General features: G+C 52.5%; 8 protein-coding genes across 8 annotated transcripts; 4 read left to right on the top strand and 4 right to left on the bottom strand.

Moving 5' to 3' along the window:
- Positions 1-401: 401 nt before the first annotated feature.
- N7459_002844 (uncharacterized protein) lies at positions 402-659 on the top strand (the record flags this gene model as incomplete). Its single annotated transcript, XM_056942029.1, has 1 exon — positions 402-659. One exon carries the CDS (start codon positions 402-404, stop codon positions 657-659), a length of 258 nt encoding a protein of 85 aa, XP_056801912.1.
- Positions 660-1,367: 708 nt separating this feature from the next.
- N7459_002843 (uncharacterized protein) lies at positions 1,368-1,766 on the top strand (the record flags this gene model as incomplete). Its single annotated transcript, XM_056942028.1, has 2 exons — positions 1,368-1,496; positions 1,590-1,766. The coding sequence occupies 2 exons, from the start codon at positions 1,368-1,370 to the stop codon at positions 1,764-1,766; spliced, it is 306 nt and encodes a 101-aa protein (XP_056801911.1).
- A 1,199-nt stretch (positions 1,767-2,965) lies between these two features.
- On the bottom strand, positions 2,966-3,334 carry N7459_002842 (uncharacterized protein; the record flags this gene model as incomplete). Its single annotated transcript, XM_056942027.1, has 1 exon — positions 2,966-3,334. One exon carries the CDS (start codon positions 3,332-3,334, stop codon positions 2,966-2,968), a length of 369 nt encoding a protein of 122 aa, XP_056801910.1.
- A 924-nt stretch (positions 3,335-4,258) lies between these two features.
- Positions 4,259-6,472, top strand: N7459_002841 (uncharacterized protein; the record flags this gene model as incomplete). The annotated part of the gene is made up of 1 exon (XM_056942026.1): positions 4,259-6,472. One exon carries the CDS (start codon positions 4,259-4,261, stop codon positions 6,470-6,472), a length of 2,214 nt encoding a protein of 737 aa, XP_056801909.1.
- A 1,137-nt stretch (positions 6,473-7,609) lies between these two features.
- Positions 7,610-9,545, bottom strand: N7459_002840 (proline--tRNA ligase; the record flags this gene model as incomplete). The annotated part of the gene is made up of 3 exons (XM_056942025.1): positions 7,610-8,918; positions 8,978-9,147; positions 9,198-9,545. The coding sequence occupies 3 exons, from the start codon at positions 9,543-9,545 to the stop codon at positions 7,610-7,612; spliced, it is 1,827 nt and encodes a 608-aa protein (XP_056801908.1).
- Positions 9,546-9,761: 216 nt separating this feature from the next.
- On the top strand, positions 9,762-11,753 carry N7459_002839 (chaperonin-containing T-complex alpha subunit TCP1; the record flags this gene model as incomplete). Its single annotated transcript, XM_056942024.1, has 6 exons — positions 9,762-9,804; positions 9,862-9,909; positions 9,964-10,049; positions 10,116-10,220; positions 10,281-11,315; positions 11,370-11,753. The coding sequence occupies 6 exons, from the start codon at positions 9,762-9,764 to the stop codon at positions 11,751-11,753; spliced, it is 1,701 nt and encodes a 566-aa protein (XP_056801907.1).
- A 171-nt stretch (positions 11,754-11,924) lies between these two features.
- On the bottom strand, positions 11,925-13,007 carry N7459_002838 (uncharacterized protein; the record flags this gene model as incomplete). Its single annotated transcript, XM_056942023.1, has 2 exons — positions 11,925-12,894; positions 12,970-13,007. 2 exons carry the CDS (start codon positions 13,005-13,007, stop codon positions 11,925-11,927), a joined length of 1,008 nt encoding a protein of 335 aa, XP_056801906.1.
- Positions 13,008-13,498: 491 nt separating this feature from the next.
- N7459_002837 (WD40 repeat domain-containing protein) lies at positions 13,499-15,788 on the bottom strand (the record flags this gene model as incomplete). The annotated part of the gene is made up of 3 exons (XM_056942022.1): positions 13,499-14,892; positions 14,946-15,065; positions 15,122-15,788. The coding sequence occupies 3 exons, from the start codon at positions 15,786-15,788 to the stop codon at positions 13,499-13,501; spliced, it is 2,181 nt and encodes a 726-aa protein (XP_056801905.1).
- Positions 15,789-16,001: the final 213 nt, after the last annotated feature.

Raw genomic sequence — 16,001 nt, 5'->3', positions numbered from 1 at the left:
AACTGCATTTCCCCTTTCTCTCCCTCTCCCATTCCTCTCCTCTCCCCTTTGCACCTTTCCCACAGCATCCACCCATACACCGTCTTTACCTCCACAGTTCAAGTCAAGGTATGTTGGAATGCTTTTGCCTAGTCTGCCACAGATAGACTCCATAGGATCCACTCGGTTGTCTTCCAGAGTTCAGTTCTGTGGTGGTGTAAATTTGCTATTAACGCTTATCTTGAGAATACCTTAGGTCAAAACTCAACATGCCGCGCAGCAAAGTTATTAAGACCAAGCCTACAGCCAATGAGAATAGCCTCCAGGCAGTCGACCCGAAGCTTGCTTTGCTGTGGCTCTGCTTGCGAAACAAACCAGGCTCAGTGAGAATGTCCTGAGGCGTTCTCATCTATCCACAAACGATGCTAATGACTCGACCTTTCCAGATTGATCACGAATCCGTCGGCAGGTCTCTTGGAATTTCCAAGATGGCATCTCAGCTACGCTTTCTCCGTTTGAAGAAGCAGATGGAGAAGATCGAGTTTCTTGACGAGGACGATGAACAACCTGCTGGAAAGGAAGGAGATGAAGAGGAAGGACTGTGCAATGGCAAAGGCAAGTCCAAACTGAAGGTGGTTCCGGAAGAGGACCAAGACCAGGTAATGGGAGACGAAGCTTAGAGAGCGACCGGAGATTCGTCAGACTTTGTCTTCGTGAGAGCTCAAGGGCATGACCACCCAGGGACTTGTGGTAGCTACGCTGTGTTCCTATGATGTACTACAGTGGATCAGGAAGTATCAAGAGACATTTCTGAGCATTCACAAGGCTCCAGATTTGAATTGTTGTGAGAGCCTATTGATGTGAACGCACGTCACTGTTTATCGAGAAATAGTTGTCGGTTCTTGTAGATGTGCAAAAGAGGCAAAAATTGAACAACCTACCTCCAAGGATCTATGAAAAGCAACGTAAGTTGTGTACGTACCTACGAGAGATTAAGAATGGTGCCATGCTCTAGAGTGTCTTCTCTGGAGGCCAAGTCATCATGGCTATGCCTGTCTGATAGTCGACATCTCATGGGGGCAGAAGGGTGTTTACCCAGAAGTCTCCAAAGGTGTCTTCTTTGCAAGAGTCTTCCATCTTCCTGACACCACCTGGCTGGCAGCATTTTGATGCAGACACTTGCACAATTTTCCACTCCCCCTCTATCCCACAAGCGAAGCACCCACAAGCGAAGCATCCTCTTAACTGTACCACTTGTCATCTTGAAGAGATCCTAACATTGCAACTTCAGTCCGCCCTTCACACTGTGAAGTCGTCCGACGGTCCATTTTGCTGCACTTCTGCTGACACTGAGGTTGATCTCGGTAGTACTCGACGCGAACCGCAACATGGCACCTGCCAAGGTGACCAAGAGCCCAACAAAGGCTAAGAACCCCGAAGCTGGCAAGCTCGATAAGAATCTCGCTTTCTTGTGGGTTTGTTTCGAGCACAAGACAGGCCAGGTGAGCAAATCCATGGTACATGTGCAGGAAGAATGAATAACAGTGTCCCAATCCCAATGCAATGGACTCCATATTCAGACGCAGATTAATCTGACGCATGTATCGCAGGTCGACTATGATGCCGTTTCCCGGGAGCTTGGGATCACGGCCGCTGCGGCCCAAAAACGCATTTCTCGCCTGCGGAACCTCGTGAAGAAACAGGGGCTGCTTGACCAAGGGCCTTCATCGCAGAAGGGAGGAATCGAGGAGACAGAGGTTGATGAGGCGGAGAAGGAGGACACTTGAGAAATGCGCTGTACCGGTCGAGTTGGCACTCGCGCAAGGAGATCAAATTTGTGGGCCAACAGTGACTTTTTAAAAAAACTGCTTTCATCTTCTGTTCCGCTCTATGCTACAGCACGAATCTACAGAACTTGACCGAAAGTTTCACTGGGCTTTGCAAGCGAACTTGTATCAATCCAAAAGTCCGGCCCTATGCCGAGACAAGGTCCACAGTACCCACGAGTTCTCTGGATGGAGAAGCTTTTAGAGGAACTCGAACTACACCAAGGTAGGTAGATCCTGCAATCCTGATAAACTAATATAGCAGGAGGGCCAGGGAAAGGAAGCATTGTGGAGTCTGCGTTGCGCGGAGTGTCAGCCCCAGCACCGGATAGAACTATCTACATATATACATCAGCACGGAGAAGCATTCTTTTTGGACGAGCTCCTTGGATATACTTTCAACAGACTCGAGACGGCGTGAAGATCAGTAGATATAGATATATTAATTAATATATCGATCTACCTTTATCTAGGGAAGTCCTGTACTTAATTACAGTGCGTGTTTAGTGGACGTGGAGAACACCGGCGTGGGATCAGGAAGGGAAATCTCCATGCAAGAAACCACCTGCGCCGATCTGATAGGGCTAATATAGAGCTAAGAGGCACGTTTAATTGTAAGGACCTCCGTCGTGCAGCCAAAGCGGTATGGTCTGGGTTGGAGCACCACGGATCTTTCCTATCCCAGTGCATCCCCCGTGGCCGAGAGATTGCACTCCGCTAGTCGTGTCTCATGTCATCCTTCAAGTCGGTGTCCAGACTGTATAGGCATATCTATACTACATCGAGTCAGAGGACCCATCGAGCATCGGAAAATCGATCGATCGCAAATGCACGCGATGTGGTGGATCTTGAGGGAAGAACTGAAGCGAAGTGAGTTCGTGCGACTGCCTATGGATAGATGAACGGGTGAACAGGCATTGACTATCGATACATAGTGCACCTCGTGAATCTACGCAGGACCGAGGAGCACATATTCTTCACCTGCCGCCTCACCGCACCATTCCTCCACCACATCCACCCCTCAACACCGTGGGGACTCGACCATGTCCCCTGCAGGTCTCAACCCCGTTGGAACGTGGTTCCAACGTCGAGAGCGTGAAATCCAGCTAGCGCTTGGATGGAGCAGCCCCTGAGCGTTCGCCCCAAGCTCCATCAGGGTATCAGGGGGAACCACAGAGACCAGTCGAGATCGCAGGGGTCGCCAAGTTTTCCAGCTTTTCCAAATCATTTCCAAATCCCGTCAGATCCAATTTTGGATCTTTCCGGTTCTTTCTTTGTCCCAGAATAACCCCTGGGATGCCCGGGTCTGTGGTCCGCTCCATTTGGCGCGTCAGGATGCGCGGCCACTCGGTTCGCAGGCTTGTGCCGCTAAAAACGAAGCGGCCCACGCGCTGCTCGGCGATCACCTCGTCACACCAATCGCGTCGCGAGCGGAAATGAGGAACTCCATCGCATGCCACTTCCCTCCTGTTCATCCCCTCCTCGGCCATTGTCCACACTGGGTCTGCTAGCCGGTATTTGCTCTTCATGATTGCGACAACGTTCGTTGGACTGCGCGGCTAGGATGGAGCTGATGCGGCCACTTCCCGTGGAAGTTTTCCAAGGGAAGACCTCGCGGGTCTTTGCGGAGCTGGTATGATTTCGTCGCTTCGTTGGAGGGCCCGTTTCCGTTATCCTGTCATGCTGTGGAGCTCTTGGGGACTCGGGGCGGAGGTAAGCAAGCTCCCAGCCTACCAATGCAGACTGGACGTTTTCTCCGGAGAAAAAGAATGGCTCTGGGTACATCTAGTTTGACCCAGCCGGCGAACGATTGTCGATGCCCTCAATGCCCTCGTGCTGATCGCTCCGGCTATTGACATCCTCCGCTGAGCTCGGGCGAGATTGAGCCTTCTTCTAGATTGGTTCGAGATTGCCAAAGCCAGCTAATAGCAGCCGTTCATGTGTCAGAAGCTACAGCGCGGCAGATGGGGTACTCTTAATTTCTTAGCGTTCGAATCGCCGCGGTGCATCGGCTTGGCCCCATCTGAGCCCACGGCGACGGATCATGGAGAAGACTGGGCCACTTCCCCCCTGATCCATGCACACCAAAGAGGGTGTTGGATCTGCAAGCCAGGCAGGTTGACAAGGCAAGTCTCCGCCGTTTTTGCCAATGGCGTGTGCTTCAACTTTTCTTATTCCTCTTCCCTTTCCCATTCATCATGGCTCCCTGGGATGACAGTTGAACTGTCGGACGGTCTCTCCATCTTGAGTCTTGATACTGCCATGACTTTGCCCTATTCAATTCTTCACGGCGGCCGTTGGTTTGGCCACTCCACCAATTCTTAGCCTGGGACTTTTTTCTGCCCCTCGACGTCACTTTTTTTTTTCGCCCGTTTGGCGTGCGCGCCCAATTCGCCAAAAAGGATAGGCACCCATTCATTTGCGCAGAACACCCAGATTCCAACGGTTTCAAAATGGTCGGCTTGAAGAAACTCTTCCAAGCAGATCGGAGCTCGTCGCGGCCGTCGAGCTCCGAATTTGCATCGGATGAGCCTTATTTTGGCGCTGTTGAGTTGCCCGCGGAAGGTAAAGTCGACACTGGGTATTTATCTCCCGAACCACTGTCGCCCGCATTTCCTTCCCCAGGCCTCAAAGCCTCGAGATCTTTGGATGTCGCCCATCATTTTGATCAGATTGAAAAGCAATTTGAGGATTTACATCAGTATTTAGGGGACCGGCCGCTATCTTCTCAGTCCCAATACCCCCCCGCTATCCCAGGTCGCTCTCCCGTCCTAAGACAATCCAATGCTCGACACATCGACTTGATGGACGCGCTCTCCGCTTCAGAGCGAAACCAAGAATTAACTCCTCGGCCACTTTCACCACCGACAAGTCCATACAATGAAGATGTCGCAGAGCGGAACATGACGAGGTTTCTTCGCATCCAACATCGAAGTGGATTCGCTAGCTCTCGGATACTATCCGCATTGTATCAGGAGGATGTGGCGGACAGAAATATTGCAAAGTATGGTGGGCCGTCTCGCTCTTTGTCCTCATTAAGTTGTCGATCGTCCCCGGCTGCGCCTGGCAGAGTGCGCAATCTGAGCCCGGATGGCCAGAATCGGAAACGCAACCCAGGGAAGCCAAATTGGACTTCAGAAGGAGATCTTCGCAATCGTTCCTCGGGTGTCGAGGCTGCTTCGTTGCAAGCGGCTCAAGCTAGCGGCCACCTCCGCTTGCAAAGGTCCGAACCGAGCTTCTCTGCCGACGATGACGGTGAAGAAGCGCCGCCGCCACCTGCTGTTCAGCGCCTAGGCGTTCCTCCCGTGTACAAGCAAGGCAGGAGATGGAGCAATACTCCATTACCAGACAGTCCAACGCTGCCAGCCCCATTGAGCGAAAGCGGCGACGATGGAGATGGCAAGAACAAAGCAGATAGTCCACCGATACTGCAGCCTCCGTCGACCACAGCTCGGAGTTCGTCATTGATGGCAAGATCATTGTCTCCGTCTCCTTCACCAGGATTAACCTCAAGAAAGAATGTACGAGATCTCTCGATCAATACACAGCTGGCCGCCAAGGGTCGGCCGAAGATCGCGCATCGCGCTATTCAGCCTCCAACACCCTCTAATTTCGAGATGAAACGAACACCTAGCATTGCAGAAGTTATGAACAGCCCTCTGCCCGCAACTAGCCCAGCCGCCCCATCGCCACGTTTTAAGGTCTCGGAAATGATGGACATGTTCAACAAGGCCTATCTGACTACGCAGTCCATGAACTCCCATCCCTCTTATGAGACTCTGCAAGATGCCATTGTTCGCGAGATCAATTCCCATGAAGCGTTCCGAAGTGTCCCTGTTCCTGCCGCTGGCCCCCTTTTCACTCCTACACCAGGCCATGATACATTCGATGAGCCTGCGCATCCAGGGTTGAACCGTAGTGTTTCTGCGGGACAATTCTCCAAAATTATGAGAAAGGGCTCGTTCAAGAAGCACAAGAGAAACTCCGAATCACGGCGCAGTATATCCATCAGTGTTCCCTCCAAGAGCTATGATAAAATCTTACGACGAGTCTCTCCATCTCCCCGTCGGAGACATACTGATGCGCCAGCTCCGTCGCCGGGTCTCCTAGCCGACATACAAGAGCCAAATGAACGCGGGACCTCTGACCTGGCAGTTGGTGAACCATTGACTTATATGGATGTTCTCTATCGCGCGGGAAACGAGCAGGCCTTCGCCTCAGGCTCGAAGAGCACGCCAATCACTCGGAAGAGAGGGCGCTCTGAATCTGCGGCCACCATTTCTGCTGTTGCTCGAGGGGCTCTGGAGCCGATTAATACTCCCAGTGCTGTCGGAACGGTCTATTGCATGCAAGCGCATTCGACTCCCTCGAAGGACAGTCGAAGCAGTGTTTCTGGGCACGAGGAAAGTGATGACGAGATCATCCATCTCCCCAGCGTGGGTGCACCACCCCCTCGTGTGCAAATCGAGGGTGTCGATGATAACAATGTGCGCTACGTGATCGACTCTGGTGCAGCCACTGACGCCCAAAGGCTTATGGACTGGCCGCAGCGTGTGCGTCGTACGAACTCGCCCCAACCAACCTCTTCTGCTCGTGAAACCAACCTATCTCCACTGGCTCGCGCTAGGATGCAGCTCCGAGGAACTCGTTCCGTCGAGACGTATTAGCGAGCAGTGCCTGCCACCACTTCCCTTCTTCACCTTCTGAGAGGTGATTCAATTCATGGGTTCTTCCCGCATGATAATGACACGTTCATGATACCCATCACACTCTCCAAAAGCTGCCTAACTCCACTGTCTGTTTCTTTTCTGCGGCGGTCCTAAAGATCTTTGGTTTGAAGCGCCTGATCCTGAACTATCCAGCCTCTCTCGCCTGCCTCCATCTGCCTGTTTTCCTCAATTTCCTTTTACCTAACTGACCTCCTCTCTCACTCCTTACCTCTCGGCTTACCCCATCTATTTACCCAAGTCTATCCTTATCCTCGTCTCTTAGTATCCTTCCACCTTTTCACTGATACTCGTGGCATAAAATTCCTTGCGTCTTTTTTTTTTTTTTTTTTGATCTGTCTTACCATCGAATATGCATCTTTGAATGGCGTTGCTGCTCAGAACAAGTCCATTTTTTGTATTATATCACTCCCAAAGCGAAACTTTGCTGCTGAACCGTCTACATTCGCATATAGTACAGAGTAATTAGAAATCCCTGTATGTGCGGCCTCTTCAAGAGGCTCTGCTGCCAAGGCGCGCGGCTCGATATGAGAGTCATGAATTATGTATGCCTTGAACGCTAGACGGTGCTAGTTTCGCTTAAGGAATCAGACTGTCCTTCTCTAGTTGACTGACTAGTTAACTAACTAGTTAGTTAGCAACCAGGAACACGTCATCTGGGCGGTTGGGATAGTTCCGCTTGGCGAAGGATCTACTATTATTGAAGCCTTGCGCCGCCCAGTCCTATTTTTATCCATGATTTTATATTTCGTCGAAATATAGGAAGGACATCATTCATTTCTTCTCATAGGCACATTCCAGCTCGCCATCTACCTGGTAAAGCACCCCCCCACCGTTGTTCCAAACTCCACAATGACATGAATCACGAGGTATCTTGCTCGGGCCACTGGAAACCACACCAGATGTTAAAGGAAATCATGTATTTGGCCTGGACCTTTGTTCCTTTCTTTTTCCCATAAGGTTTAAGCTCCTTACAAGGGAAAATGGTGACTGAAGCCTCAACCCTGGTGAGAAACAAAGGTGAGCAGTCGACCGGAGGTTTATATGTAAGACGGTCCAGCTTAGTATGAGCCTATTTCATAATATGTTAATACTTTGAACCTTGAGAAAGGGAACGGATGGGGTAGACTTACGGCCAAACATGCACCACTTCTCGGCGAGGCGATTGCACTGGGGGTTTGTGCACTTGGTGACACCAGGCTCGAGGCCAGCAGGCTGATCGAAGGGTATGCAGAGAGACTTCGCACCCATGCTGGGAGCCTTGGCATCCTGGGGTTCGCCGGAATCTTCCTCGGCCTTGCGTGCACTCAAATCCTTGATTTGATCCTCACACTCCTCAGTCAAGCAGTGGGGGATGACACAGATGTTTTTATCGTTAAGAGCGGGAACAAAATCGTCCCAGTTGGTGATGATTTTGCGGTGGGCGGTGTACTCCGCATCGGCACGTTTGTAAAGGTCCTTCTGGATAGTTTCCAGGAGAGCAGGGACAGCGGTTGCGACCTCAGCAATCGGGATGGTGCCCTTGCCGTCCTTGCCTGGGGCGTCGCGGCGGGCAGTGGTAACGAATTGGCCGGCCGACTCGCCAGGACCAAACTCCAGACGTAGGGGCACACCGCGCAACTCCCATTGATTGAACTTCCACCCAGGGGAGTAGCTGCGCTTGTCACTTTCGACGCGGACACCAGCATCAGCAAGAACGGCAACAATGCCATCAAGCTCGGCATGAAGCTTCTCACGCTCCTCCTCGGTAGTCTTGGCAGTGACACCAACTGGGATGACGACGGTCTGGATCTCGGCTACGCGAGGAGGCAGAACAAGACCCTTGTCGTCACCATGGATCATGACCATGACACCCAGGGTACGGGTTGACAGACCCCAGGAGTTCTGCCAAACGTGAAGCGCAGGTTTCTTCTCATCCGGCTTGGCAGAGGGATCCTCAACGGTAATGTTGAACATCTTGCTGAAGTTCTGACCCAGGCCGTGGGAAGTACCACCCTGAATACCACGGCCAGTGGCAGGGATATATCCCTCAACAGTGGTGGTGTAGAGACCACCGGCGAACTTCTCCTTTTCGGTCTTTTGGCCCTTGACGACCGGAACGGCAAGAAGCTCCTCGTAGATCTGAGCGTAGTAGTCGAGGATCTGCAGAACTTCCTCACGAGCAGCATCCTCAGTGAGATGCGCGGTGTGACCCTCTTGCCACAAGAATTCTCGAGTTCGCAGGAAAGGCTGGGGGTGCTTGAACTCCCATCGCACAACAGAGTTCCACTGGTTCAGGCGCAGAGGCAGGTCACGGTGACTGCGAATCCACTTGGCATAGTAGGGGTACATAACAGTCTCGGAGGTAGGGCGGATGGCGATCTTCTTCTCGAGAGGGGTCGATCCACTAAAGTATGCAAATCAGCGATCGGCGATGGCTAGCCAGCCTGACAAAAGAGACCGTACGCATGTGTGACCCAGGCAACCTCAGCAGCAAAGCCCTCAATGTGATCCTTCTCGCGCTTCAGGACATCCTCGGACACGAACAAGGGGAAAGAACAGTTCTTCACACCCATCTTTTTGATCTGTGTATTGAACCATTGTTGGATTTCCTCCCAAATGAAGTACGAAGCAGGCTAAGCAATGTCAGTGCTGGGGCCCGTAGCGCAGTAGGGAAAGAGCAAACCTTGAGAATGAAGCAGCCCGAGACATCGTAGTAGTCCAGCATGTCACCCTTGGTAAGAACCTGCTGGTACCAACCGGGGAAATCGTGCTCCTTCGAGACATCGATACCAATCAAAGCAGCACCGTCGAGCTTTTTCTTAGAAGCCTTCTTAGCCTCCTGCTTCCCAATTCCCTTGTTGGTGGCCTTGTCAGCCTTATCGGCAGCCAACTTCGCGGCCTTTGCGGCTTTCTTAGCGGCATTCTTCGACTCGCCCGGCTGGTTATCAGCGGGGTTTTGAGTGCGATCGGGCAGGGTTTGAGGGGCAGCAGCGCCCGAGGCAGCAGTGTCGCTGGTATTCTGACTAGCCATGAGGAAGGTAAACGAGCGCCTGGCTAGTAAAAGAAAGGGAGACCAAAGTCGCGAGCAGAATGGGAGGAAGTGAAATTGGGGATGACTCTGAAAGTGGGATGTCTGCGACTTACCGCTTCGGCAGAACTTTTAGCGTCAACTAACCCAAATCCCCCGTCCCAGCCAGCAGAGCTCTGCCATCGCACTTGAGATCCCTGTTTAATTCTTTTATTCGCCATGGCAGGCATCTTTGAGGCGCCGCGGAATGCGGACACTCTCTGTAAGTCTGAACGCTTGTGGTCTTCAAATGCAGCAGACTAACACCTCTCGCACACAGTCTTGGGTGGACAGAAAATCACCGGTGCCGATGTCCGGGAGCAGAATGGTATGGCTGGTGAAATACCCAACTAGGTGAATCTCGTTTACTAATAATTTGCAGTTCTTGCGACCCAGGCCATTGCCAATGTCATCAAGAGCTCCTTCGGACCCTCCGGCTTGGACAAGATGATGGTGGATGACATAGGGGTATGCACCGCCAGAAACCCCGCAGAGCTGTGCAGCAGCCTCTAATGCCAACTTTGCGCGATACAGGATGTGACTGTGACGAACGATGGCGCTACTATCCTTTCGCTACTGGATATTGAGCACCCTGCGGGCAAGATCCTCGTCGACTTGGCCCAGCAGCAGGATAAGGAGGTACGGTACTATGTCTTCATTTCCCTCTGTATCGTATTTCCTAGTACTTACCTTGCCTAGGTCGGTGACGGCACAACCTCTGTCGTTCTGATTGCTGCAGAGCTCCTGCGGAGAGCAAACGAGCTGATGAAGAACCGGATACACCCCACGACCATTATCAACGGATACCGTCTGGCGCTGCGAGAGGCTGTCAAGTACATGAATGAGAATGTGACGACGAAGGTGGAGAACCTCGGCAAGGACAGTTTGCTCAGCATTGCGAAGACCTCAATGTCCAGCAAGATCATTGGTGCCGACTCGGATTTCTTTGCCAACATGTGCGTGGATGCGATGCTGCAGGTGAAGTCAACAAACCAAAGAGGCGAAACCAAGTACCCAGTCAAGGCTGTGAACCTACTCAAGGCCCACGGGAAGAGTGTTACCGAGTCCGTTCTCGTCCACGGCTATGCCTTGAACTGTACCGTTGCCTCTCAGGCTATGAAGACCCGCGTCACTGATGCTAAGATTGCTTGCCTGGATATGAACTTGCAGAAGGAGCGGATGAAGCTGGGCGTTCAGATCACTGTGGAAGATCCCGACCAGCTGGAAAAGATTCGCGAGCGCGAGGCCGGCATTGTGTTGGAACGGGTTGAGATGATCCTCAAGTCTGGTGCCAACGTGGTTCTGACCACCAAGGGAATCGACGATATGGTTCTAAAGCTCTTCGTTGAGCGGGGAGCTATGGCTGTTCGCCGCTGCAAGAAGGAGGACCTGCGACGTATCGCCAAGGCCTCCGGAGCCACCCTTATCAGCACCCTCTCTGACCTGAACGGTGATGAGAAGTTCGAGTCCTCGTACCTTGGTCACGCTGAAGAGGTGTCCCAAGAGCGTATCTCGGACGATGAGTGTATCCTAGTCAAGGGTACCAAGGTTCACACCTCGGCCTCGATCATTCTCCGTGGCCCCAACGAGTTCAGCCTGGATGAGATGGAGCGCTCTGTTCACGACTCTCTCTGTGCAATCAAACGGGCCCTGGAGAGTGGCAGCATTGTTCCTGGTGGTGGTGCCGTTGAGACGGCCCTTCACATCTATCTGGAGGAGTTTGCCGTCACAGTGGTACGTATTTTTTTTGCGCCGATGGTTTTACTTATTGCTAATCATTACGCACAGGGATCCCGTGAGCAACTTGCCATTGGCGAATTCGCTCAGTCCTTGCTTGTTATTCCCAAAACTCTGGCCGTTAACGCTGCGAAGGACTCGTCCGAGCTGGTGGCTCAGCTCCGTGTCCGCCACGCCCTGTCACAGCGTGTGCAGGAAGGTGACGCTAATGAGGAGGAGAAGGCCATCGCCAAGAAGAAGACTTACCGTAACTACGGTTTGGATCTGATGAAGGGACGAGTTCACGACACTTTGAAGGCCGGAGTTCTGGAGCCCAGCATGAGCAAGATCAAGCAGCTGAAGAGTGCTGTCGAGGCCTGCATCGCCATTATGCGCATTGACACGATGATCAAGCTGGATCCTGAGCAGCAGCAGGATGACGGCCACGGCCACTAATTCCTGATATGTTTTGACTACCCCAGTTTTTTTTAAAAAAAAAGGCAGTAATTTGATGTTACATAGAAATGAAAAAAAGCAGTGGATGCAGTGACTTCTGCTGCGACTGCCTATGAACGAAATCTATCAAGGGGATATCTTTTGTAGCGTAGTACACCGATAGAGGAAGTTTTATTTGCGCTTCTCGGCCATCAATCGCCGGTATTCCTCCACGATGCTTCTTCTTTCCCCGGCGAGCTCCTCCCGCCGTCTCAAGCTGCCGACAGCATTGGGCACATTGGCAACATCAATCTTGGCCCCGCCACGGACCTTGAAGATCTCCCGCGGTTTTGTCAACTGCGGCGGCGCCTGGGCAAAGTCGAAGGGATTTGCTTGCCTCTCCTTATCGCGTTTCTTCAGCTTGGCCCAGGGATCAGGGTCATCATCGTCGCTGTTGGCATCATTCTCGTCGCCCGCACCGGCCGTCTTCTTCTTCTTGGGCACGGTGCCCTTCTTCTTAGCCTTTCCGCCCCGCGCTTCTGCTTCCCATTGTTTCATCAGCTCAAGCTGGTCCTCCATTTCAGCGGCTCGCTCTTCCCGCTCTGCCTGCTCGCGCTCTTGAATCTTAGCCTCCTCTTCACGCCAGCCCTGCTGCAATCGTCGCAGATGTTTCTCATGTTTCGTCATCTTGTGGTCGCGGACCACGGGCATACCCGGCTGGTTAGACTTAGTCATGGCTGAGAGCGGGAGCGCACGGTCAACGCGCGCTGCAAAATCGGACAGCTTTTCACCCGGGAGGATCTTCGGCACTTCTTGCTTAGCTTCCTTGACGGAATTGTCGGTACTCTCAGACTCGAACTTCGTTGACTTCTTTGGAGTTTCATTCTTGGTATCAGCCGCGCCTCGCTTCCGCTTCTTGTTGTCTCGTTTTTTCTCGTCCGTTTCTAATCCGGATGGTGCCCGCTTGCCCGTTGTTTGATACTGCATCAACCGTTGAAAAGCCTTCGGAGTGTCGTGATCGGAAGAATTCTTGCGCCGGCTGGCCGCTTGCAGGGATTGACTCTTGGTGTTATCATCCTGCTTCTTCTTTCCGTTCTTGGGCTTGGGTTGGTCGCGAACTGGCAGTGCCTTTGCGATCATCGACGGCGGGAGATCGTAGTGTCTGGGCAGCGAATACGATGTTAGATAAAATCTCAATGCTTGAAGGGATTATCATAGGCACAGGCACAAAACGTACGAGTCATTATGCTCACGTCTCCTGTGCTTGTGAGGCATGGTGAACTGCAGGTCTGGAGGAGCGAAGTTGTCGAGCGGAACTTTTTTTTCGGGCGCGAACTTATCGACCAATCTCACCCTCTTATCGCAGTCCGTATACCAAGTCCAGCAGACTTACATGCACACAGATTTCTAGCTCAATTATATCTTCAGAGAAATGATATTTTACTTTGTATTTAGATATAATCACGACAAGTGCATCTAAATTTGGTCGATGTGATTAGTGTGTCAGAGATACCACGGAAATTGACCAAGCAATTGGAAGCAGGAAGATCTCGCTGGATTCATCAGAATAGATAAGTCGACAGAAACCCCCGAAAAGTGCGACAGGAATGCAGACGGGTATGGTACGCTAACACAAACAAGAATGCCCTACCTAAGCGCCTCAAGAAATGCCCATACAAAAACTAACACCTTGAAAACAACACCTGAGAAATCCCGAGTAGAAAATCAAGCGCAAAGCAAAGAAAAACAAGAAGACAGAGTTGGTATCATTCGTCTTCATCGTCATATGAGTCTTTCGTAGCAGCCCAGCCGCATTGCCAGCGTCGGCCCTCGGCCTCGCCGCTAGATCGGAGCTCGCGAGCCTCGGGTCCTTCACGCCAACATCGGGCGCTGTAGTCATCGCTGACGGTGATAAGTTCACCGTCCGCAGTCCAGGAGACTCCGGTAACTTCCTTCTGGTGGCCCTCAACCAGAGGGGTACCGGTCTGGTAGATGGGGATGGTATCTTCTAAACGGCCGGATAAGCCAATCCCAGAGTTGGTGCGGCGAAGCCCAGACCGGGTGAAGAGTGAGGTACGCGTGGGAAGATCATCCTCCGGGGATTTCACAGGGGGCCGCAAGAAACGTTCGTCTGTAGCAAAGAGAAGAGGGGAGTGATCGCTACTGCCAACCGCTAGCATCTCCGCGCGGTCATCCACTGCCTTACGAAGTGCGAGTTTGACGTAGAATGATGAGACTTGAAGTCGCGGGTGACGGAAACCATACAAAGGACTCAAACCCTCCTTGTCGGATCCTCCGGACCGTCGAGGACGAATATGGTTCAGAGACAGCTCCGGGGCATGCCCAAGCACCAAGTGTGAGGTCGAATATGCGTAGACAGTGCCATCCCGGCAAAGAGTGTAAAGTCTTGAACCATCGCCACCAAAGGCCATCGAAGTCAGTCCGAATCTGCGATACTTGATGTGGCTATCGGGCTCCCTCGTGGACGACAATGGAAGAACAGGCCGACCACGGCGGTTGTTGTGTGCTGTCCGCAAGTCCCATAGGCGAACGCTTGCGCTAGCCTCCGAGGCCGTGACAAAAAGGTTCTCTTGGCCTGGAGGAAGGAAAGCGAGAGAGGTGACCGTGATATCCGAACGGCCAAATGGAGGCGGTTCTGTCTTGTCCATGGCGGGCTTTTGAGGAGTAGGGTAAGAGTGCGCACCATGGATAGTGTTAAGGACATGCGGATATGTCATTTTCGGCGGTGCAGGGGTCGTCAAGTTGTCGGCATCAGATTCCAGAGAACACCGAACTTGCAAAGAAGGACGCTCGAACCCTTTGCAACGGAGATCCCAGATGTTGACATTACCATCACGGCTGCACGTTGCAAGGACCTTGTTATTAGACCCTGGCTGGAACTGAACTCGCTTTACTGAGGAAACATGGTTGGACAGACAGTGAACAGGTCGTTGCGTCGTCATGTCTATGATCAAGGAAGTTTGATCCCCAGAAGCTGTAGCCAGCAACATATCGTCGGACGAAAACTCGAGGTCCATAATCGAGTTCATATGTGGACGAAAGCCGAGATATGCGCTCAAGAAACCTCGCGCATCGTCTTTGGAGGAGTCGAGTAGTCGAACACCACCCTCTTCATCACCCACCGCCACCAGCGAATTGGCTTCTCGGCCGTTAATAGCCGCCTTCGATCTAATTTCAGTTAGGGGTTAGGACACTTACTATTGCAAGACGCATTGCAGAATGGCAGTGCCAGCTGCCCCTCGGTAGCGTAACTAACACACGAGTGACGGTCTTCCGGTCGCGAATGGAAGTCCGACGTGAGATCTTGCCAGCCTGGAGACATGTCAGATTCTATCGCCTCCAGTGACGAAAATCAATTGGGAACAAACCAGCTCCAGCATTAGATCGAATGGTCAGACGGCTAGCGCGGGGACCCTGCAACGTCCGCATGAAGAATGCTCCAGATGTCTGCAAGGCACGAGACCGGGTGACAGGATATATAGGTTGGCGTTTTGGAGGGCTTGTGGGGGGGTTGTCACCAAGGCGTCGCCTGGCAGATACATCGATATCTCGAAGCGTGGTTCTCTGCTCCGATTCTTCACCCGCCGGGGAGCGCATGCGAACCTTTTTCAATGGCGAGGACTGCAGCGGTGAAACTGCCGAGGAGAAAGAATGCTTTCTTTTCCTGCTCGGAGTACGCAGAAAATCTTCTGGCTGTCCATCATGAGGACTTCTAGCGCTGCCGGCCTTCAAAGTTCGTGTAAATGCGGGTCCCAGGCGGTTTACTGCGGGCGAGTTCAGAGTCCGCAGGGCTTGACGATTCGTCCTAACACCGCTGCCACTGTTTCCACTGTTTAGAAGGGACCTCGGGGTAAAAAAGCGTCGAAAAGACCGAGGCGTGACCGTTGGCGGCTTTCGGGGTCTTCGCCCACCACCGGCTTCGGATGCGACTGAAGGTGGGGAGGATGGGATTTGAGCTGGCAGTATTTCATGGGACGAAGGAGGCCGGATAGGCTCTGATCGGGGCACTTCAGGGAGACCAGACGCCCGATCCATTGTGTGCTTGGACGGATGAGAGGAAAGGGCCTGTGGCAGAATTCATTGGGGGAGAAAAGATTCGGCCCAAGGGGGTAAGATGGGAGCGGGTCGTGTTGCGCGCATCGGACGTGACGCGATGCGTGTGCTTCGGGCATTTGACACCTGGATTCAGGCGCCAAGACTGGGCTGCGAGCCTTGTTCAGAGGAAATCTCTGCGAGACTCATATGTTA

This window comes from Penicillium hispanicum (assembly GCF_028827665.1).
Source record: "Penicillium hispanicum strain IBT 35686 chromosome Unknown utg000003l_segment0_segment0, whole genome shotgun sequence".
NCBI lineage: Eukaryota > Fungi > Ascomycota > Eurotiomycetes > Eurotiales > Aspergillaceae > Penicillium > Penicillium hispanicum.
This window is presented reverse-complemented; position numbering and strand designations above follow the sequence as displayed.